Source organism: Passer domesticus, chromosome 6 (assembly GCF_036417665.1).
Source record: "Passer domesticus isolate bPasDom1 chromosome 6, bPasDom1.hap1, whole genome shotgun sequence".
Lineage (NCBI taxonomy): Eukaryota > Metazoa > Chordata > Aves > Passeriformes > Passeridae > Passer > Passer domesticus.
This window is the reverse complement of record NC_087479.1, coordinates 6,248,217-6,271,192: the sequence shown is the minus strand read 5'-3', so window position 1 is coordinate 6,271,192 and position 22,976 is coordinate 6,248,217. Positions and strand designations below refer to the sequence as shown.

The 22,976-nt window shown below is 48.9% G+C and overlaps 4 protein-coding genes and 1 long non-coding RNA gene across 5 annotated transcripts; 4 read left to right on the top strand and 1 right to left on the bottom strand.

The window, feature by feature from the left end:
• Positions 1 to 877: 877 nt before the first annotated feature.
• On the bottom strand, positions 878 to 1,470 carry LOC135302040 (uncharacterized). The gene is made up of 2 exons (XR_010363723.1): positions 1,130 to 1,470; positions 878 to 1,041 (listed from the first exon to the last, which is right to left on the bottom strand). It is a non-coding gene; the product is annotated as an uncharacterized LOC135302040 (long non-coding RNA).
• Positions 1,471 to 1,585: 115 nt separating this feature from the next.
• Positions 1,586 to 3,833, top strand: LOC135302502 (inositol 1,4,5-trisphosphate receptor-interacting protein-like 1). Its single transcript, XM_064422990.1, has one exon. It carries the CDS (start codon positions 1,841 to 1,843, stop codon positions 3,302 to 3,304), a length of 1,464 nt encoding a protein of 487 aa, XP_064279060.1. The 5' UTR covers positions 1,586 to 1,840; the 3' UTR covers positions 3,305 to 3,833.
• A 4,009-nt stretch (positions 3,834 to 7,842) lies between these two features.
• Positions 7,843 to 10,502, top strand: LOC135302039 (inositol 1,4,5-trisphosphate receptor-interacting protein-like 1). The gene has a single exon (XM_064422601.1). It carries the CDS (start codon positions 7,903 to 7,905, stop codon positions 9,487 to 9,489), a length of 1,587 nt encoding a protein of 528 aa, XP_064278671.1. The 5' UTR covers positions 7,843 to 7,902; the 3' UTR covers positions 9,490 to 10,502.
• Positions 10,503 to 13,696: 3,194 nt separating this feature from the next.
• Positions 13,697 to 16,610, top strand: LOC135302501 (inositol 1,4,5-trisphosphate receptor-interacting protein-like 1). The gene is made up of 2 exons (XM_064422989.1): positions 13,697 to 13,706; positions 14,009 to 16,610. Exon 2 carries the CDS (start codon positions 14,012 to 14,014, stop codon positions 15,596 to 15,598), a length of 1,587 nt encoding a protein of 528 aa, XP_064279059.1. The 5' UTR covers positions 13,697 to 13,706; positions 14,009 to 14,011; the 3' UTR covers positions 15,599 to 16,610.
• Positions 16,611 to 19,797: 3,187 nt separating this feature from the next.
• Positions 19,798 to 22,057, top strand: LOC135302037 (inositol 1,4,5-trisphosphate receptor-interacting protein-like 1). The gene is made up of 2 exons (XM_064422600.1): positions 19,798 to 19,816; positions 20,123 to 22,057. Exon 2 carries the CDS (start codon positions 20,126 to 20,128, stop codon positions 21,686 to 21,688), a length of 1,563 nt encoding a protein of 520 aa, XP_064278670.1. The 5' UTR covers positions 19,798 to 19,816; positions 20,123 to 20,125; the 3' UTR covers positions 21,689 to 22,057.
• The last annotated feature ends 919 nt before the right edge of the window (positions 22,058 to 22,976 follow it).

The following is a 22,976-nucleotide window of genomic DNA, read 5'->3' as shown; positions in this document are numbered from 1 at the left end:
GTGTGTCCTTTCCTCCTCCACACCCCAGTCATACCCACAGTGTAGCCATTTTCTTTTTTTGCATCTTGCTGCAGCATTATACATTCTGTGTCCTTAAGAAGATTATAGCCTAAAATAAATTCCAGTTTAATGGAAAATATTATCAGTTTCCATGGGAATTACCATGTGATTGTGGTTGTACTTCCTGTTGTGCTTAGGGCTAAAACCATTAAATGATCTGTATTTTTTTACACTTTCTTACAGTTCTCCTATAAATATCTATTCCTCATATCGGGTCAGAACATTCAGTCTTCAAACATGGCTCATTTTGGTTTTTATGCTGTGATCTTATGCCAGATTATCAAATACTTAGTCTAAAGCTGGATTCCACGGAGATCCTCCTACTTCCTAGTTTGTTATTTCAGGTCTGCAAAGCCAAATTCCTGTGGATAGCTATCAGCTGTCAAGCAAATGGGCTAATATTCTTGAGTGCTGAAGCTGGTCACTTGCCTTTGGTAGCTGGCTAAGACCTCTGGTGTTCAGGAGGTAAGGGCTGCTGTGTCAGGCAACCCAGCATGTAGAACTACCCAACTGCTGTGTGAGTCCTGGCTCACAGCATTGGACACAGTGATCAATTGGGCCCAGGAAGAAGGGAGAGGTGAGGCAAAGATATTTTAAGAAAATTGGTTTTATTTTTCATTATCCCACTCTGATTCGGTTGATAGCAAATTAAATATGCTTCCCTCAGATGAGCCTGAACAATCTCTCTGTTCTTGTCTCAGCCCACAAGTCTTTGGTCCTTATTTTCTCTCTCTGTCCAGCTGAGGTCAACCACCCACAACAGTGAGTGCCTGCATTCCCCACCAAAGTGAGGCACAGACACTCAACAGAGGAAACATCTGCTCAAGATGCCATTTATTGGCATATTTGCACAGGGTAAAACTTCCAGAGGGTTGGACTGTCTCAAAAAGAGACCGCATTCATTGTCCATGTGGTCTCGAGTTCCAGGCTCCTTGCCACGCCCTCTTCATCTTTGGATCTGACTCCCGGAGTGAGCTTTTGCTGTCAGAGAATGGTGCAGCAAAAATTACAAACACTGACAAAGCAGCGTCTTCCCCATGTCCTGTGTGCTCAGGAATGTGGCACCTACTCCCCAGGGAGTCAAGGATGGGTGGACACTCCTCCGAAACAACAGTGAGGGTTCAGAGGACCTTTACTGGTACCACACACTTGGACACACCACAGTCAGATCTTCCACTCTACTGTGAACTGTGTCAGCACGAGAGCTGCTCAAGCTGTAGCTATAACCCTCTAGAAGGTTCTCACAGAAGCCACACCTGTAGTCCCACAACTTAACCTGCAGTTTGGTGTGCACTTTGTGTGTATCCAGCCTTTGATGGCTTCAGGCTACACTGAATGCCTGAGTGGGGGTGGGGATGAAAGGTGGGGCTGGCTTGGCTGGGTTGTGACGTGCTGTGACACGCATGACATCACGGGGGACGTGTCACAATGAGGGCAGCTGAAAATAGGCCCCAGCAGTTGACGCTGGCCCTGTGTTGCCTTGGCAAGCAGTGAGTGCACATGTGGCAGAGAGGCTGGGCTGGGAACAAGGGCTGGGGCAGAAACGCTGCACCTGGGGCTGGCTTCTCCCCCTACATGCAGGGACAGCCCCTCCTAGGAGAAGCTTGGGCAGGCCACAGTGCTGCTGCTGCTGCTGCTGGGAGAGCAGTACAGCCCTTGCTGCCTGCCAGTTGTGTCCTTCCTGTCCTCAGATCCCTGTTATTCCCATCCCTGCTGCCCTCATTGTAAATTCCCTCCCTACTGGCCCCATTTAACCCTGCTCTTCATCCTCCTGCAGACCATGGATGCCATAACATTTTTCTTCATGCTCCTGGAAAGCCTCATCCAGTACCTGCAGCCCGTGGGTGATGTTTTGGATGAGGAGAAACATCTGCGCATGGAGCTGCGTGCAAAGCGCTTGGAGCGGAAGAGAATTCGGCTGGAGCGGGAGGTGGAGCAACTCACCCTGAAGCAGAGTGGAGGGGTCTGGGGAGAAGTGCTCTGGTTTGCTTTGAAGCCCTGGCAGGTCTGGGCTGTTGCTGGGCTCCTGGCCCTTGTCTTGGGACTGTATTTTTTTTGGAGGAAAAGGAGTGATGAGGCAGACAACAGTAGCGAGGAAGACGAAGACCATGTTTCTGACAATGATCTGAGATGGCTTCTAGATGAGCGCATCCAGTGGCCAGTACAAGACCTGCAGAGAGGCTGTGAGTGGACACTAGACCTGATGGATAATTATACAATTTACTTTGGGCATGTCTTGTCAAACAGCTTCTACCCAGTCCTGCAACGAGCCATCGGGGTGGGCAGTGCCTTTGAAGGCTGGAGTCCCCGTGAGCAGGATGTCGTGTACAGTGTGTTCATCCCCATGACACCTCCCCGAGGCCACAGTTTCCACCTGGAGCTGGACAGTGCAGGGCAGGGGCACGTGAGGAACTTCCGTGTCCGCGTGCAGCTGGAGTGCACCTGCAGCAGGGAGCAGCAGGCTGAGGACATGCTGTGCTTCCTGCACCACCCCGAGGAGGAGCTGAGGAGCAATCAGGATCCCAGCCTCCTAGACACCCTGTGCACCGGCTCCTACCTTGATGTGCAGAAAACTGCCCTCTGGTTCCACCAGCTGGTGAGAGCAATCTGGCCAGCTTTGCCTCAATCTCACAACTGGCATTTAACACTGCTGCCCTCCACACGCTCCTGCCGGCTCAAGGTGACCTATGGCACAGAAATCTTCCAGATTGAGATGCTCTTCGGGGTGCGGAGAGGTGACTCTGACATCTTTGTCAGCAGCCAGCCAGGATATGCTGGAACCCCAAGCACTCTGTGGCTGGAGACCTACGATGTGGCAGAGATTAAGTTCTTCCAGCACATTGCCAGGCAGGCCCCCGATGACAGCTTGCACCTCAAATGCCTGCAGCTCTTCTCCTATCTTCAGCTGGGCATAGGATTTTCCACCTATACAATGAAAACCATTGTCATGCACCTCCTGAACACTGTTCCTGTGTCACGATGGCGCAGGAGGTATTTTTTGCGGCGCCTGGGAGATATCAGTGAGAACCTGCGCTGCTGCCTGGAGGAGAAATGCCTTAATCACTTTATCATTGGCAACAAGAGATTGCCTCAAGAGATCAGCTTGCCACTGGACATTGCATCATCTGAGCCACCCAATCTCTTCCATCATCTGGCATCGTGTCCAGTTGCCCACTCCCAGGCAATGAATGAGTACCAGGATCTTCAGCGTCGGCTCGCAAGTGTGCTGCTCCATGGTCACTGAAAGACGTGCTCATGTACAGAGCTGTGCTTGTCAGCCTTGCAGGCAGTAGCAGAAAACCACCTCACAGTGCTGAGAAAAAGACAGGAGAATATGACATTCAGAGAAAGAAGGTAAAATGTTCTGCAGCATCACTCTGCCATCATCATCAGCAGTTGTGTTGTCTCAACAGCCTCCCCAGCACAGCATCCAGTGATGATAGCGTGTGGAGGCCCAGAGAAGCTTACTTCCATTGCAGGGTGGATTGTGGTGATGCACTCCCCTTGACTCTGGCTGCACTACAGTCTGAGAAATGCTCATTAGGCCTTAACCTTGACAAACTTCATTTGTACTAAGCCCCTTCTGAGTGTACCAGAAACATTATTTGCTCCCAGGAACTAACAGATGTCTAAGTAGCACCATTTTTTTTTTCAAGGAACAGCCTTGGAAACTTATTTTTCCTTTCCTGACTTATTTTTCTTTCCTGACTTTTTCTAACTAAGAACCCAAGTGCAACAATATTTTTGTTGACAAACCTTCAAATAAAGTTACAGAGAAAATACTTGAATGGTGGAAAATTCCTGTGACTAAAACCTACTCTGTTCTGAATTTAAAGCAGTCCAAAGTGAGACCATTTGAGTGCTTGATTCCCAGTATATAAGGGACCAATGTGTTTATCTCTAACACTGATAATTGCATGGCAGTGGAGCCAACCAGGGACTCTTAGTAATAGCCAAGGACTGCTGGTATTAACATGCGGTGAGAAAGACCAAGATTTGGCTGGAGAAGCGGGGTCAGGAGGAAATATGACAGCACTTTTATGTGAGAAAGAGCCACAGCACAGTACAGCATAAGCACAATAATAGGGCCAAGAAGAGGGCATGGACTACAGAGTAGAATTAAGACCCCACGAAAACCACCAAAACCCTCTGACCCATCCAGAGGAAGGCCTGAAAGAAAGGACTATACATGGTAATTAATTAATATAGAAAGTGGTAAAACTGTCTTTAGTGCAGAGAAACTTGTGGATAAAAAGTAACCCCCAAGCCGGGGAAGTGCCCTCAGGATCCTGGATAACTCATAGATGAGAACGGCACAGCCGGATTGATGCTGAACCCAGGATTATCACCTGGATTGGCAGTAGAGGTCTGACATCCAATTAATTAGATCAACACTGTAAACAGGACTGGTGTTCTCTTTTTCTCTCTCATTTCGTTCCTTGTCTTTTTCTTACTCTTTCTTTAATTCATCTCTCCCTCTTTAATTCCTCTCTTCCCTTTAATCCTACCCCTTTATCCAAACCTAACTGACTTGTGCTTGTATAGTAGGTCAGGAACTACCATATCCATTCCCAAGCCCAGTGTGTGTAGGCAGTTAATAAGGTTTTACTGATTGTTGGTGGACCCTCTGACTTTTCTTATTCCTTTCCATCACAAGCATTTACAAATCTTTGGTGCTTCCTTCCCCTTAAGGATGGGTCGTCACACTACAGTGGCTACAAAGATGACTTTCATCCCCCTTTCCTCTCATACTGTCACAGCCAGGGTGACCCTTTTTGATGGACCCAGAAATTCTCGCTGGCAGCTCCAGCTGGTCAGGGACCATGCAAGAGGCATTGCTAATATTCCTCCTTGTGTTCACTGGGGTGTGCGTGGACAAGCTAGGCATCCTTAGACACTCCCTGAGGAAAAGCTGACACAGATCTGAGAATGCAGGACACGGAGAAGGCACTGCTCAATGGGCAGGGAGAATTGCTGCCACACCTTTCCTCTAGAGTAAAAGAATTCTCATGGTGACAAAGCTGATGTAGCTGAAGAGATCCTGGCCAGGGGGCTTGTGAGAGAGAGAGCCGTGACCACTTGGACACTGCCTGCCCTCCCTTTTCTGAGAGGATCTATTACCTCGGTGAGCTCCACCCAGTCTCTAATGGATCACGGAGCCAGCATGATGACACTGGTGGATGATGCGATAGGCAATGAAAGGAAATCTCTTGATCAGTCACACAAAGTCATACTCATGGTGCACCTCAACTTGGCAGCTGCAAATAGAGACAGCCGAGAGAAGAGCTGAAGAAGCCCAGAAAATGCCTGAAGTCCACATTGAAAATAGCTTTTTGCCATGGGTACTGTGGGAGCCGACTCGGAAAAGTGCCCTCCTAGACCTGTTGTTTGTCCACAGAGATGCTCTTGTGGGTGAAGTGCTGATTGCTGCTGTCTTGGCCACAGGCATCAAGAAATGCTTGAGTAAACAATCTTAGGTGTTATGGAAAAAACTGTCTGTGGAGCTACTCCCCAGGCTTGTGGGAGAGCAAGCTCAAGGAACTAATTAAGAAGGGCCCGTTAGCGTGTAGTTTCAAGGCTTTTGATGTCCACAAATGCTAGTCCTTGTTATCAGAAATGTTTCTATAAGAGCACAAGTCTGATGAAGAAGGGCTGAGGGAGGTGGGGTCTGGAGGCTGGTGGGCCAACAGGGAGAGAATCCACTGTACTCCCCTGGAGGGAAAACCCCTCAAGCCAGAACCAGCTGTCAGGGTGCGGAAAAAGGCTTCTCCCAGCAGGCCTTGTTGTGACATGCAGATCCACTGTATCCCATTGGCCCTTCCCCCTGGCTCCACCCCTGTGCCCTCATCCTGTTGCCCCTAGTGTTCTGTCCCACCGCTCAAGATCCCTGTAGAAATGCCTGCTTTCCCTGCCTGAGTGGCTCTTCATCCCTGGACCATTTCAAGGAAGAAGCTCAATAGAGGCCCCCCTTGGAACTGCACACAAAGACCCCATCTCTTCTTCTGCGTCGCTTGGATCATAAAAGAGCTGAAATCACCCGGCGTGTGCACAGACGGCCAGGTGCCTTTTTTAAGAGGCTTCTTTGGGAAGGTCACGGCACCCTGAACACCGCCCGCTGCAATAGTGGGGGTGTTTTTAGCAGACAGAAAAAGTGCCTCAGAGGGGACCTTCTGGTTCTCTACAGCTCCCTGAAGGGAGGTTGTAGCCAGATGGGGGTGGATTTATTCTCCCCGGTGTGGCAGGGGCATCTCATTCCGCTCAAGAGCTGATCCCTGCTTTGTTAACCGCTCAGGTAATTCAAACAGGACCATCAGTCTAGCAGTGAGCTCTTTTGGCGCCGTGGGGCTAACAGTGGGCTGGCATCTCCCAGCTGCCAGTAAACATCTTCCTGTTGAAGTGAGATCTGGAAAGAGAAGCTGGATTTCTGACTGACAGGCACCTCACTTTAGAGCTCCTAAAAGCCATACCGAAGTTGCACAAAGCAGAAATTTTCCATACATTTCTCTGGATATGGGTGGGGTTTCCCTTGTGGACAAGGACACGTGTTCTGCAATTACTGCCGTGGAGGTTAAGTGAAAGGAATCCTCATTCTTATCAACGCTGTGGTGTGTAATATTTGACTCCTGATCAATGCTGTTTCTTTGCCAAGCTTTAATATAGGTACCTTCATGTTGTGCATTGTTTGTTATGCTGTAATCAACTTCTAGTTCCTTTTAGTTTTATACTGAGTAGTACGCAACTCTGACGGAGATTGTTTATCTCTTATCTCCTGGCTGTTTAAGAAATAATTCGTTTTTTAAATAGATTTGATCTTTAGACCTTGCAGGCCAGAGAGATTTCTTAAATATGAGCTGTTGACAAAACCTTAGGCTAAGGAGGGGCTGGTCTGAGGATTCCACTTGTCCAGTGACTCGAGGATACAACAAATTAGACCAAGGAAAATGACGACCTCAAGTTGCATCAAATGCAGATATTTAGATTGGATCTTAGAAAAAGTGCTTTCAAGAAAACTAATATCAAGCATGGCAACAGGCTGCCTTGGGAAATAGCTGAGTCACCTCCCTTGGAGAGGTTGAAAAGGCATGGAATATTTGGGGACTCGATTGATTAATGGCGTAGGAAGTTTTAGGTTTGCAACTGCATGGTGGGATCGTGAGCGACTTTTTCAACCACACTCAGTTCCAGATTTAAGGGTAGCTCAACCAGTGAGGAGTCACAGGTTAGACGCAATGATCCTCCGGGTTGCCCTCCAACAGGGATATCAGTGAGCTTGCCAAGGAAGGGCAGATGAAAATAATGGCAAAAGAGACAAGAATGGCAGTTGTTTGGAAAAGCTTCAGTCAAGGGCAGCCCTAAGCAGAACACCTGGGCCACTCTGAGTGCCTGAGCCAGGAGCTGGCTCAGGGGAAAAAGGGTGGGGTTGGCTGGATTGTGACATGCTGTGACACGTGTGACATCATGGGGGACGTGTCACAATGGGGGCAGCTGAAAATAGGCCCCAGCAGGTGACGCTGGCCCTGTGTTGCCTTGGCAAGCGGTGAGTGCACACGTGGCGGGGAGGCTGGGCTGGGAACAAGGGCTGAGGCAGAAAAGCTGCACCTGGGGCTGGCTTCTCCCCCTACATGCAGGGACAGCCCCTCCTAGGAGAAGCTTGGGCAGGCCACAGGGCTGGAGCTGGAGCTGCTGGGGCAGTGCGACAGGCCTTGCTGCCTGCATGCTGTCTGTGTGGGGCCCTGTCCTTCCTGCGCCCAGCTCCCTGAGGATCCTCTCCTCCCCCCAGCAGCCAGTAGCTCTCTGCATTTCCATCCCACTCACGGCATTCTCTCCCTCCTCCTGCAGACCATGGATCCCATGGTATTCCTTTTCGTGGTGTTGAAAAGCCTCATCCAGTACCCACAGCCCGTGGCTGACGGTTTGGATGAGGAAACACGTCTGCGCATGGAAGCGCGTGCCAAGCTCCTGGAATGGGAGAGGCTTCAGTTGGAGCAGGAGGTGGAACAGCTCACCCAGGAGCAGGTGAAGCAGGTGCAGCTCTTGCAGCTCCTAGCTGTTGCTGTGCTCCTGGCCCTTGTCTTGGTCCTGTGGTTCATTGGGTGGAAAAGCAGCCAGAGGAGAGAGGAGGATGAAGAAGGAAACCGTGGTGCCAATGAAGCGGAAGTGGGCAACATTGGGGCAAATGAAGAAGACAATGTCGGAAATGAAGATGTCAATGCGGCTGTAATTGCAGAAAACATCCGTAATGTTGCAAATGAAGCCCTGGAATATGATTCGGATGATCACGTTGGACAAGTTATAATGGAGCGCATCCAGTGGCCTGTACAGGACCTGCAGAGAGGCTGTGAATGGACAACTCAGCTCATGGATAATTATGCAATTTACTTTGGGCATGTCTTGTCCAACAGCTTCTACCCAGTCCTGCAACGAGCCATCGGGGTGGGCAGTGCCTTTGAAGGCTGGAGTCCCCGTGAGCAGGATGTTGTCTACAGCGTGCTCATCCCCATGACTCCTCCCCGAGGCCACAGCTTCCATCTGGAGCTGGAGAGTGAAGAGCAGAGGCACGTGAGGAACTTCCGTGTCCGCGTGCAGCTGGAGTGCACCTGCAGCAGGGAGCAGCAGGCTGAGGACATGCTGTGCTTCCTGCACCACCCCGAGGAGGAGCTGAGGAGCAATCAGGATCCCAGCCTCCTAGACACCCTGTGCACCGGCTCCTACCTCGATGTGCAGAAAACTGCCCGCTGGTTCCACCAGCTGGTGAGAGCAATCTGGCCAGCTCTGCCTCAGTCGCACAACTGGCATTTATCGGTGATGCCCTCCACACGCTCCTGCCAATTCAAGGTGACCTACGGGCAGAAAAGCTTCAGGATTGAGCTGTTCTTTGGGGTGCGGAGAGGTGACTCAGCCATCTTTGTGTGCAGCCAGCCTAGAGAGGCCTACACAGCAAACACAACCTGGCCCGAGTCTTACGCTGTGGCAGAGGTTGAGTTCTTCCAGCACATTGCCAGGCAGGCCCCCCCTGACAGCTTGCACCTCAAATGCCTGCAGTTCTTCACCCGTCTTCCGCTGGGCTTTGGCTTTTCCACCTACACCATGAAGACCATTGTCATGCACCTGCTCAGTGTCACACCCGTCTCAGCGTGGCGCAGGAGGAACCTCCTGGAACGACTGCAGGATATCATCAAACACCTGCACTTATGTCTGAGAGAAAAACGCCTCAACCACTTCATTGTGGGCAACCAGAGGTTTCCTCAGGACATCAAGTTACCCGCTGATGTTCAAAGGGCTGAGCCATACAATCTCTTCCATCGCCTCGAGCAGCAGCCGGATGCCCACAGCCATGCGCTCTATGAGTACGACATTCTAGAAAAGTGGTTCAAAAGAATCCTTCGTGGTGTGGATTTACCGAATGAAGGGGAGGAGTCGTGGCTATGAGCACAGAGCTGTGCTTGTGCTGCTGGCATCAGCCGCACTACTGGCAGGAGAGAGCCACCTTGCAGTCCTCATTTGGTGCTTTAAGGAGAAGAGGATGCATGCAAAGTCTCTGGTGAAGGTCCCACAGCATGGCCTGCCATGTCAGCGAGTGAAGGGCTACAGGAAGGGGTTTCTACCTCCTTTTATAGTGTGAACTCTGCCAGTGCTGAAAAAGCACATGAATAGAAGACATGGCGCACATGCAGGGCCAAAGTCATGCAACCTGACCTGCAAAATGGAGTTGTTCCTGGCCTTTGAAAAGGGGCAAAATTTAGAGCATGGAAGAAGTGGGAATGTGGGACCGAAAGAAGAACAAACAAACAGGACAAAATCGACCAAGAGGACAAATCAACACTGCTGGCCCGGGATGAGTCAATGGATGAAGCCTCTCCTTGTCCGCGGAAGGAACACCTTTGATGTTTATTTCATATTTTTATATATATATATATATATATAGTATTATTATTATATACTATAATTTTTAGAAATTATATGTACTAGTAAAATAACATAAAAGAAAACAATATACTAATATGGATAATATCAAAGGTATGAAAGATTTAGTTATTATGGCAGGATTAAAAGTAAATTTGAAGAGTTGAATATGTAATTACATTTCAATAGTAACAGTAGAATATCTGTTTAGTGTCACTACCTGTTGTGACACATTAGATTTCTTTGTACATTTATGTCTGGAAGGTTTTTTCGTTAAAAAGATATATTTATAACATAGAACATGCATAGACTATATACATTCTCTATACAGTATATATTTATATAATTGTTTAATACATACTATATACCCGATGCATATAATATATTATAGATATAATATAATTTTTATATTCATGTCAAGCCATATGTAGTGTCGCAATCTCTTGCAACCCAAATTCATGCGCTATAGTTAGTGCATTTATGAATTGAAAGCCGAAAACTGCTTTGCTCTGTTTTCAATAAAATGCATTTTTTCAGAATCTGGTGTATGCTAGACTTTATTGATCTCAGCCAGGCCTGGAGTAGTGGTAAATGTCACACACTGTGAATCTGGGATCTGGAACTCTCTTTTTCGCTCTCTTTCCTTCCTTGTCTTTTTCTTTCTTTCTTTAATTCGTCTCTCCCTCTTTAATTCCTCTCTTCCCTTTAATCCTACCCCTTTATCCAAACCTAACTGACTTGTGCTTGTATAGTAGGCCAGGGACTACCATATCCATTCCCAAGCCCAGTGTGTAGGCAGTTAATAAGGTTTTACTGATTGTTGGTGGACCCTCTGACTTTTCTTATTCCTTTCCATCACAAGCATTTACAAATCACTGGTGCTTCCTTCCCCTTAAGGATGGGTCGTCACACTACAGTGGCTACAAAGATGACTTTCATCCCCCTTTCCTCTCATACTGTCACAGCCAGGGTGACCCTTTTCGATGGACCCGGAAATTCTCGCTGGCAGCTCCAGCTGGTCAGGGACCATGCAAGAGGCATTGCTAATATTCCTCCTTGTGTTCACTGGGGTGTGCGTGGACAAGCTAGGCATCCTTAGACACTCCCTGAGGAAAAGCTGACACAGATCTGAGAATGCAGGACACAGAGAAGGCACTGCTCAATGGGCAGGGAGAATTGCTGCCACACCTTTCCTCTAGAGTAAAAGAATTCTCATGGTGACAAAGCTGATGTAGCTGAAGAGATCCTGGCCAGGGGGCTTGTGAGAGAGAGAGCCGTGACCACTTGGACACTGCCTGCCCTCCCTTTTCTGAGAGGATCTATTACCTCGGTGAGCTCCACCCAGTCTCTAATGGATCACGGAGCCAGCATGATGACACTGGTGGATGATGCGATAGGCAATGAAAGGAAATCTCTTGATCAGTCACACAAAGTCATACTCATGGTGCACCTCAACTTGGCAGCTGCAAATAGAGACAGCCGAGAGAAGAGCTGAAGAAGCCCAGAAAATGCCTGAAGTCCACATTGAAAATAGCTTTTTGCCATGGGTACTGTGGGAGCCGACTCGGAAAAGTGCCCTCCTAGACCTGTTGTTTGTCTACAGAGATGCTCTTGTGGGTGAAGTGCTGATTGCTGCTGTCTTGGCCACAGGCATCAAGAAATGCTTGAGTAAACAATCTTAGGTGTTATGGAAAAAACTGTCTGTGGAGCTACTCCCCAGGCTTGTGGGAGAGCAAGCTCAAGGAACTAATTAAGAAGGGCCCGTTAGCGTGTAGTTTCAAGGCTTTTGATGTCCACAAATGCTAGTCCTTGTTATCAGAAATGTTTCTATAAGAGCACAAGTCTGATGAAGAAAGGCTGAGGGAGGTGGGGTCTGGAGGCTGGTGGGCCAACAGGGAGAGAATCCACTGTACTCCCCTGGAGGGAAAAGCCCTCAAGCCAGAACCAGCTGTCAGGGTGCGGAAAAAGGCTTCTCCCAGCAGGCCTTGTTGTGACATGCAGATCCACTGTATCCCATTGGCCCTTCCCCCTGGCTCCACCCCTGTGCCCTCATCCTGTTGACCCTAGTGTTCTGTCCCACCGCTCAAGATCCCTGTAGAAATGCCTGCTTTCCCCGTCCTGAGTGGCTCTTCATCCCTGGACCATTTCAAGGAAGAAGCTCAATAGAGGCCCCCCTTGGAACTGCACACAAAGACCCCATCTCTTCTTCTGCGTCGCTTGGATCATAAAAGAGCTGAAATCACCCGGCGTGTGCACAGACGGCCAGGTGCCTTTTTTAAGAGGCTTCTTTGGGAAGGTCACGGCACCCTGAACACCGCCCGCTGCAATAGTGGGGGTGTTTTTAGCAGACAGAAAAAGTGCCTCAGAGGGGACCTTCTGGTTCTCTACAGCTCCTTGAAGGGAAGTTGTAGCCAGATGGGGGTGGATTTATTCTCCCCGGTGTGGCAGGGGCATCTCATTCCGCTCAAGAGCTGATCCCTGCTTTGTTAACCGCTCAGGTAATTCAAACAGGACCATCAGTCTAGCAGTGAGCTCTTTTGGCGCCGTGGGGCTAACAGTGGGCTGGCATCTCCCAGCTGCCAGTAAACATCTTCCTGTTGAAGTGAGATCTGGAAAGAGAAGCTGGATTTCTGACTGACAGGCACCTCACTTTAGAGCTCCTAAAAGCCATACCGAAGTTGCACAAAGCAGAAATTTTCTATACATTTCTCTGGATATGGGTGGGGTTTCCCTTGTGGACAAGGACACGTGTTCTGCAATTAGTGCCGTGGAGGTTAAGTGAAAGGAATCCTCATTCTTATCAACGCTGTGGTGTGTAACATTTGACTCCTGATCAATGCTGTTTCTTTGCCAAGCTTTAATATAGGTACCTTCATGTTGTGCATTGTTTGTTATGCTGTAATCAACTTCTAGTTCCTTTTAGTTTTATACTGAGTAGTACGCAACTCTGACGGAGATTGTTTATCTCTTATCTCCTGGCTGTTTAAGAAATAATTCGTTTTTTAAATAGATTTGATCTTTAGACCTTGCAGGCCAGAGAGATTTCTTAAATATGAGCTGTTGACAAAACCTTAGGCTAAGGAGGGGCTGGTCTGAGGATTCCACTTGTCCAGTGACTCGAGGAAACAACAAATTAGACCAAGGAAAATGACGACCTCAAGTTGCATCAAATGCAGATATTTAGATTGGATCTTAGAAAAAGTGCTTTCAAGAAAACTAATATCAAGCATGGCAACAGGCTGCCTTGGGAAATAGCTGAGTCACCTCCCTTGGAGAGGTTGAAAAGGCATGGAATATTTGGGGACTCGATTGATTAATGGCGTAGGAAGTTTTAGGTTTGCAACTGCATGGTGGGATCGTGAGCGACTTTTTCAACCACACTCAGTTCCAGATTTAAGGGTAGCTCAACCAGTGAGGAGTCACAGGTTAGACGCAACGATCCTCCGGGTTGCCTTCCAACAGGGATATCAGTGAGCTTGCCAAGGAAGGGCAGATGAAAATAATGGCAAAAGAGACAAGAATGGCAGTTGTTTGGAAAAGCTTCAGTCAAGGGCAGCCCTAAGCAGAACACCTGGGCCACTCTGAGTGCCTGAGCCAGGAGCTGGCTCAGGGGAAAAAGGGTGGGGTTGGCTGGATTGTGACATGCTGTGACACGTGTGACATCATGGGGGACGTGTCACAATGGGGGCAGCTGAAAATAGGCCCCAGCAGGTGACGCTGGCCCTGTGTTGCCTTGGCAAGCGGTGAGTGCACACGTGGCGGGGAGGCTGGGCTGGGAACAAGGGCTGAGGCAGAAAAGCTGCACCTGGGGCTGGCTTCTCCCCCTACATGCAGGGACAGCCCCTCCTAGGAGAAGCTTGGGCAGGCCACAGGGCTGGAGCTGGAGCTGCTGGGGCAGTGCGACAGGCCTTGCTGCCTGCATGCTGTCTGTGTGGGGCCCTGTCCTTCCTGCGCCCAGCTCCCTGAGGATCCTGTCCTCCCCCCAGCAGCCAGTAGCTCTCTGCATTTCCATCCCACTCACGGCATTCTCTCCCTCCTCCTGCAGACCATGGATCCCATGGTATTCCTTTTCGTGGTGTTGAAAAGCCTCATCCAGTACCCACAGCCCGTGGCTGACGGTTTGGATGAGGAAACACGTCTGCGCATGGAAGCGCGTGCCAAGCTCCTGGAATGGGAGAGGCTTCAGTTGGAGCAGGAGGTGGAACAGCTCACCCAGGAGCAGGTGAAGCAGGTGCAGCTCTTGCAGCTCCTAGCTGTTGCTGTGCTCCTGGCCCTTGTCTTGGTCCTGTGGTTCATTGGGTGGAAAAGCAGCCAGAGGAGAGAGGAGGATGAAGAAGGAAACCGTGGTGCCAATGAAGCGGAAGTGGGCAACATTGGGGCAAATGAAGAAGACAATGTCGGAAATGAAGATGTCAATGCGGCTGCAATTGCAGAAAACATCCGTAATGTTGCAAATGAAGCCCTGGAATATGATTCGGATGATCACGTTGGACAAGTTATAATGGAGCGCATCCAGTGGCCTGTACAGGACCTGCAGAGAGGCTGTGAATGGACAACTCAGCTCATGGATAATTATACAATTTACTTTGGGCATGTCTTGTCCAACAGCTTCTACCCAGTCCTGCAACGAGCCATCGGGGTGGGCAGTGCCTTTGAAGGCTGGAGTCCCCGTGAGCAGGATGTCGTCTACAGCGTGCTCATCCCCATGACTCCTCCCCGAGGCCACAGCTTCCATCTGGAGCTGGAGAGTGAAGAGCAGAGGCAGGTGAGGAACTTCCGTGTCCGCGTGCAGCTGGAGTGCACCTGCAGCAGGGAGCAGCAGGCTGAGGACATGCTGTGCTTCCTGCACCACCCCGAGGAGGAGCTGAGGAGCAATCAGGATCCCAGCCTCCTAGACACCCTGTGCACCGGCTCCTACCTCGATGTGCAGAAAACTGCCCGCTGGTTCCACCAGCTGGTGAGAGCAATCTGGCCAGCTCTGCCTCAGTCGCACAACTGGCATTTATCGGTGATGCCCTCCACACGCTCCTGCCAATTCAAGGTGACCTACGGGCAGAAAAGCTTCAGGATTGAGCTGTTCTTTGGGGTGCGGAGAGGTGACTCAGCCATCTTTGTGTGCAGCCAGCCTAGAGAGGCCTACACAGCAAACACAACCTGGCCCGAGTCTTACGCTGTGGCAGAGGTTGAGTTCTTCCAGCACATTGCCAGGCAGGCCCCCCCAGACAGCTTGCACCTCAAATGCCTGCAGTTCTTCACCCGTCTTCCGCTGGGCTTTGGCTTTTCCACCTACACCATGAAGACCATTGTCATGCACCTGCTCAGTGTCACACCTGTCTCAGCGTGGCGCAGGAGGAACCTCCTGGAACGACTGCAGGATATCATCAAACACCTGCACTTATGTCTGAGAGAAAAACGCCTCCAGCACTTCACTGTGGGCAACCAGAGGTTTCCTCAGGACATCAAGTTACCCGCTGATGTTCAAAGGGCTGAGCCATACAATCTCTTCCATCGCCTCGAGCAGCAGCCGGATGCCCACAGCCATGCGCTCTATGAGTACGACATTCTAGAAAAGTGGTTCAAAAGAATCCTTCGTGGTGTGGATTTACCGAATGAAGGGGAGGAGTCGTGGCTATGAGCACAGAGCTGTGCTTGTGCTGCTGGCATCAGCCGCGCTACTGGCAGGAGAGAGCCACCTTGCAGTGCTCATTTGGTGCTTTAAGGAGAAGAGGATGCATGCAAAGTCTCTGGTGAAGGTCCCACAGCATGGCCTGCCATGTTAGCAAGTGAAGGGCTACAGGAGGGGGTTTCTACCTCCTTTTATAGTGTGAACTCTGCCAGTGCTGAAAAAGCACATGAATAGAAGACATGCCGCACATGCAGGGCCAAAGTCATGCAACCTGACCTGCAAAATGGAGCTGTTCCTGGCCTTTGAAAAGGGGCAAAATTTAGAGCATGGAAGAAGTGGGAATGTGGGACCGAAAGAAGAACAAACAAACAGGACAAAATCGACCAAGAGGACAAATCAACACTGCTGGCCCGGGATGAGTCAATGGATGAAGCCTCTCCTTGTCCGCGGAAGGAACACCTTTGATGTTTATTTCATATTTATATATATATATATATATATAGAGTATAATTATTATATACTATAATTTTTAGAAATTATATGTACTAGTAAAATAACATAAAAGAAAACAATATACTAATATGGATAATATCAAAGGTATGAAAGATTTAGTTATTATGGCAGGATTAAAAGTAAATTTGAAGAGTTGAATATGTAATTACATTTCAATAGTAACAGTAGAATATCTGTTTAGTGTCACTACCTGTTGTGACACATTAGATTTCTTTGTACATTTATGTCTGGAAGGTTTTTCGTTAAAAAGATATATTTATAACATAGAACATGCATAGACTATATACATTCTCTATACAGTATATATTTATATAATTGTTTAATACATACTATATACCCGATGCATATAATATATTATATATATAATATAATTTTTATATTCATGTCAAGCCATATGTAGTGTCACAATCTCTTGCAACCCAAATTCATGTGCTATAGTTAGTGCATTTATGAATTGAAAGCCGAAAACTGCTTTGCTCTGTTTTCAATAAAATGCATTTTTTCAGAATCTGGTGTGTGCTAGACTTTATTGATCTCAGCCAGGCCTGGAGTAGTGGTAAATGTCACACACTGTGAATCTGGGATCTGGAACTCTCTTTTTCGCTCTCTTTCCTTCCTTGTCTTTTTCTTACTCTTTCTTTAATTCATCTCTCCCTCTTTAATTCCTCTCTTCCCTTTAATCCTACCCCTTTATCCAAACCTAACTGACTTGTGCTTGTATAGTAGGCCAGGGACTACCATATCCATTCCCAAGCCCAGTGTGTAGGCAGTTAATAAGGTTTTACTGATTGTTGGTGGACCCTCTGACTTTTCTTATTCCTTTCCATCACAAGCATTTACAAATCATTGGTGCTTCCTTCCCCTTAAGGATGGGTTGTCACACTACAGTGGCTACAAAGATGACTTTCATCCCCCTTTCCTCTCATACTGTCACAGCCAGGGTGACCCTTTTCGATGGACCCGGAAATTCTCGCTGGCAGCTCCAGCTGGTCAGGGACCATGCAAGAGGCATTGCTAATATTCCTCCTTGTGTTCACTGGGGTGTGCGTGGACAAGCTAGGCATCCTTAGACACTCCCTGAGGAAAAGCTGACACAGATCTGAGAATGCAGGACACAGAGAAGGCACTGCTCAATGGGCAGGGAGAATTGCTGCCACACCTTTCCTCTAGAGTAAAAGAATTCTCATGGTGACAAAGCTGATGTAGCTGAAGAGATCCTGTCCAGGGGGCTTGTGAGAGAGAGAGCCGTGACCACTTGGACACTGCCTGCCCTCCCTTTTCTGAGAGGATCTATTCCTTCAGTGAGCTCCACCCAGTCTCTAATGGATCACGGAGCCAGCATGATGACACTGGTGGATGATGCGATAGGCAATGAAAGGAAATCTCTTGATCAGTCACACAAAGTCATACTCATGGTGCACCTCAACTTGGCAGCTGCAAATAGAGACAGCCGAGAGAAGAGCTGAAGAAGCCCAGAAAATGCCTGAAGTCCACATTGAAAATAGCTTTTTGCCATGGGTACTGTGGGAGCCGACTCGGAAAAGTGCCCTCCTAGACCTGTTGTTTGTCCACAGAGATGCTCTTGTGGGTGAAGTGCTGATTGCTGCTGTCTTGGCCACAGGCATCAAGAAATGCTTGAGTAAACAATCTTAGGTGTTATGGAAAAAACTGTCTGTGGAGCTACTCCCCAGGCTTGTGGGAGAGCAAGCTCAAGGAACTAATTAAGAAGGGCCCGTTAGCGTGTAGTTTCAAGGCTTTTGATGTCCACAAATGCTAGTCCTTGTTATCAGAAATGTTTCTATAAGAGCACAAGTCTGATGAAGAAAGGCTGAGGGAGGTGGGGTCTGGAGGCTGGTGGGCCAACAGGGAGAGAATCCACTGTACTCCCCTGGAGGGAAAAGCCCTCAAGCCAGAACCAGCTGTCAGGGTGCGGAAAAAGGCTTCTCCCAGCAGGCCTTGTTGTGACATGCAGATCCACTGTATCCCATTGGCCCTTCCCCCTGGCTCCACCCCTGTGCCCTCATCCTGTTGACCCTAGTGTTCTGTCCCACCGCTCAAGATCCCTGTAGAAATGCCTGCTTTCCCCGTCCTGAGTGGCTCTTCATCCCTGGACCATTTCAAGGAAGAAGCTCAATAGAGGCCCCCCTTGGAACTGCACACAAAGACCCCATCTCTTCTTCTGCGTCGCTTGGATCATAAAAGAGCTGAAATCACCCGGCGTGTGCACAGACGGCCAGGTGCCTTTTTTAAGAGGCTTCTTTGGGAAGGTCACGGCACCCTGATCACCGCCCGCTGCAATAGTGGGGGTGTTTTTAGCAGACAGAAAAAGTGCCTCAGAGGGGACCTTCTGGTTCTCTACAGCTCCTTGAAGGGAAGTTGTAGCCAGATGGGGGTGGATTTATTCTCCCCGGTGTGGCAGGGGCATCTCATTCCGCTCAAGAGCTGATCCCTGCTTTGTTAACCGCTCAGGTAATTCAAACAGGACCATCAGTCTAGCAGTGAGCTCTTTTGGCGCCGTGGGGCTAACAGTGGGCTGGCATCTCCCAGCTGCCAGTAAACATCTTCCTGTTGAAGTGAGATCTGGAAAGAGAAGCTGGATTTCTGACTGACAGGCACCTCACTTTAGAGCTCCTAAAAGCCATACCGAAGTTGCACAAAGCAGAAATTTTCTATACATTTCTCTGGATATTGGTGGGGTTTCCCTTGTGGACAAGGACACGTGTTCTGCAATTACTGCCGTGGAGGTTAAGTGAAAGGAATCCTCATTCTTATCAACGCTGTGGTGTGTAACATTTGACTCCTGATCAATGCTGTTTCTTTGCCAAGCTTTAATATAGGTACCTTCATGTTGTGCATTGTTTGTTATGCTGTAATCAACTTCTAGTTCCTTTTAGTTTTATACTGAGTAGTACGCAACTCTGACGGAGATTGTTTATCTCTTATCTCCTGGCTGTTTAAGAAATAATTCGTTTTTTAAATAGATTTGATCTTTAGACCTTGCAGGCCAGAGAGATTTCTTAAATATGAGCTGTTGACAAAACCTTAGGCTAAGGAGGGGCTGGTCTGAGGATTCCACTTGTCCAGTGACTCGAGGATACAACAAATTAGACCAAGGAAAATGACGACCTCAAGTTGCATCAAATGCAGATATTTAGATTGGATCTTAGAAAAAGTGCTTTCAAGAAAACTAATATCAAGCATGGCAACAGGCTGCCTTGGGAAATAGCTGAGTCACCTCCCTTGGAGAGGTTGAAAAGGCATGGAATATTTGGGGACTCGATTGATTAATGGCGTAGGAAGTTTTAGGTTTGCAACTGCATGGTGGGATCGTGAGCAACTTTTTCAACCACACTCAGTTCCAGATTTAAGGGTAGCTCAACCAGTGAGGAGTCACAGGTTAGACGCAACGATCCTCCGGGTTGCCTTCCAACAGGGATATCAGTGAGCTTGCCAAGGAAGGGCAGATGAAAATAATGGCAAAAGAGACAAGAATGGCAGTTGTTTGGAAAAGCTTCAGTCAAGGGCAGCCCTAAGCAGAACAACTGGGCCACTCTGAGTGCCTGAGCCAGGAGCTGGCTCAGGGGAAAAAGGGTGGGGTTGGCTGGATTGTGACATGCTGTGACACGTGTGACATCACGGGGGACGTGTCACAATGGGGGCAGCTGAAAATAGGCCCCAGCAGGTGACGCTGGCCCTGTGTTGCCTTGGCAAGCGGTGAGTGCACACGTGGCGGGGAGGCTGGGCTGGGAACAAGGGCTGAGGCAGAAAAGCTGCACCTGGGGCTGGCTTCTCTCCCTACTTGCAGGGACAGCCCCTCCTAGGAGAAGCTTGGGCAGGCCACAGGGCTGGAGCTGGAGCTGCTGGGGCAGTGCGACAGGCCTTGCTGCCTGCATGCTGTCTGTGTGGGGCCCTGTCCTTCCTGCGCCCAGCTCCCTGAGGATCCTCTCCTCCCCCCTGCAGCCAGTAGCTCTCTGCATTTCCATCCCACTCACAGTCTTCTCTCTCTCTCTCCTCCTGCAGACCATGGATCCCATGGTATTCCTTTTCGTGGTGTTGAAAAGCCTCATCCAGTACCCACAGCCCGTGGCTGACGGTTTGGATGAGGAAACACGTCTGCGCATGGAAGCGCGTGCCAAGCTCCTGGAATGGGAGAGGCTTCAGTTGGAGCAGGAGGTGGAACAGCTCACCCAGGAGCAGGTGAAGCAGGTGCAGCTCTTGCAGCTCTTAGCTGTTGCTGTGCTCCTGGCCCTTGTCTTGCTCCTGTGGTCCATTGGGTGGAAAAGCAGCCAGAGGAGAGAGGAGGATGAAGAAGAAAACCGTGGTGCCAATGAAGAGGAAGTGCGCAACGTTGGAGCAAATGAAGAAGACAATGTCGGAAATGAAGATGTCAATGCGGCTGTAATTGCAGAAAACAACAATGATGTTGCAAATGAAGTCCAAGACGAAAATTATGATTTGGACGATCACGTTGGACAAGTTATAATGGAGCGCATCCAGTGGCCTGTACAGGACCTGCAGAGAGGCTGTGAGTGGACAACTCAGCTCATGGATAATTATGCAATTTACTTTGGGCATGTCTTGTCCAACAGCTTCTACCCAGTCCTGCAACGAGCCATCGGGGTGGGCAGTGCCTTTGAAGGCTGGAGTCCCCGTGAGCAGGATGTTGTCTACAGCGTGCTCATCCCCATGACTCCTCCCCGAGGCCACAGCTTCCATCTGGAGCTGGAGAGTGAAGAGCAGAGGCAGGTGAGGAACTTCCGTGTCCGCGTGCAGCTGGAGTGCACCTGCAGCAGGGAGCAGCAGGCTGAGGACATGCTGTGCTTCCTGCACCACCCCGAGGAGGAGCTGAGGAGCAATCAGGATCCCAGCCTCCTAGACACCCTGTGCACCGGCTCCTACCTCGACGTGCAGAAAACTGCCCGCTGGTTCCACCAGCTGGTGAGAGCAGTCTGGCCAGCTTTGCCTCAGTCACACAACTGGCATTTAACACTGCTGCCCTCCACACGCTCCTGCCAGCTCAAGGTGACCTACGGCAAGGAAATCTTCAGGATTGAGATGCTCTTTGGGGTGCGGAGAGGTGACTCAGCCGTCTTTGTGTGCAGCCAGCCTAGAGAGGCCTACACAGCAAACACAACCTGGCCCGAGTCGTACGCTGTGGCAGAGGTTGAGTTCTTCCAGCACATTGCCAGGCAGGCCCCCCCTGACAGCTTGCACCTCAAATGCCTGCAGTTCTTCACCCGTCTTCCGCTGGGCTTTGGCTTTTCCACCTACACCATGAAGACCATTGTCATGCACCTGCTCAATATCAAAACCGTCTCAGCGTGGCGCAGGAGGGACCTCCTGGAACGAATGCTGGATATCATCAACAGCCTGTACGTATGTGTGCGAGCAAAACGCCTCAACCACTTCATTGTGGGCAACCAGAGGTTTCCTCAGGACATCAAATTACCTACAGATGTTCAAAGGGCTGAGCCATACAATGTCCTCCTTCGCCTCGAGCAGCAGCCGGATGCCCACAGCCATGCGCTCTATGAGTACGACATTCTAGAAAAGTGGTTCAAAAGAATCCTTCTGGGTGAGGATTGACCCAATGAAGGGGAGGAGTCATGGCTATGAGCACAGAGCTGTGCTTGTGCTGCTTGCAGCTGGCAGGAGAGAGCGACCTTGCCGTGCTCATTTGGTGCTTTAAGGAGAAGTGGACGCCTGCAGAGTCTGTGGTGAAGGTCCCACTGCCTCTCTGCCGCCTCAGCATGTGCAGGGCCATGGGCGGGTTTGTTCTACCTGCTTGCATCTTTTCATTTTCTAACACAGCCCCCAGACTGCATTGAGCCCTGCTTGCCTAGGAACTGTCTCAGTGATCGAAAAGCACATGAAGAGAACAGGTGCCGGGCCAAAGTCTACAAACCCCACCTGCGACTTGCAGTTTTTCCTGGCCGTTGAGAAGGACCAGAATGTGGAGCATGAAAGAAGTGGGCACGTGGGACAGGGAAAAGGAAAAAGAAACGGGAAAGAAAGACCAAGAAGAAAAATCAGCACTGCTGGCCCAGGATCAGTCAGTGGATGGATCCTCTCCTTCCTCCTGGAAGGGACACCTTTACAGCAGTATTGGACCACCTGTGTTGGAGCTGACCTGAAATTTTGTATATAGAGGAATCTAGATTTTTATTTCATAGGCAGATATATTTTGTATTCCTATTGTAGGATATAATATTTATAAATTATATATAGAAGTTAATGACCATAATACAAAATGTTATACTAAAATGAATAATATGAAATATGCAAAATATGTTTTTAAGATATCACGATAAAAAGTAATTTTAAATAATTGAATGTGTAATTATGTGAATAGTAAGAGTAGAGTACATATATAGTGTCACTATCTGTTGTGACACATATTGTTGCTCTTAGCACGTTTATGTCTGGAAGGTTTTCCATAAAATAGAGATGTTTAAAACAAATATTATATACCTAGAATATATACATGCTTTATAAATGTTATTTGAATATATCTGTACAATATATATTATATGCTGCATGCCTATAATATATTATATATATGATATAACTTTTATACACATGTAAAGACATATTTAGTCTCGCTATCTGTTGTGAGCCATATTAATGCTCTAGAGTTAGGGCATTTATGAGCAGCAAGCTGGAAACTGCTTTCCTCTTGTTTCAATAAAATGCAATTCTGCAAAATCTGGAGGGTGCAAGACTTTATTGACCTCAGCCAGGCCTATACTAGTGGTAGATGCCACACACAGTTAACCTGGGCTCATGAACAGACTCCTTGAAATCAAACGGAGAGTGCTGCTATGGCTCTATACAGAAATTGAGCCCAGCTGCCCCCAGCCCCTCTGATCACAGA

Coding starts and splice junctions, on each gene's coding strand:
- LOC135302501 (XM_064422989.1), top strand. CDS start 14,012: ATGGATCCCATGGTATTCCTTTTCGTGGTGTTGAAAAGCCTCATCCAG.
- LOC135302502 (XM_064422990.1), top strand. CDS start 1,841: ATGGATGCCATAACATTTTTCTTCATGCTCCTGGAAAGCCTCATCCAG.
- LOC135302039 (XM_064422601.1), top strand. CDS start 7,903: ATGGATCCCATGGTATTCCTTTTCGTGGTGTTGAAAAGCCTCATCCAG.
- LOC135302037 (XM_064422600.1), top strand. CDS start 20,126: ATGGATCCCATGGTATTCCTTTTCGTGGTGTTGAAAAGCCTCATCCAG.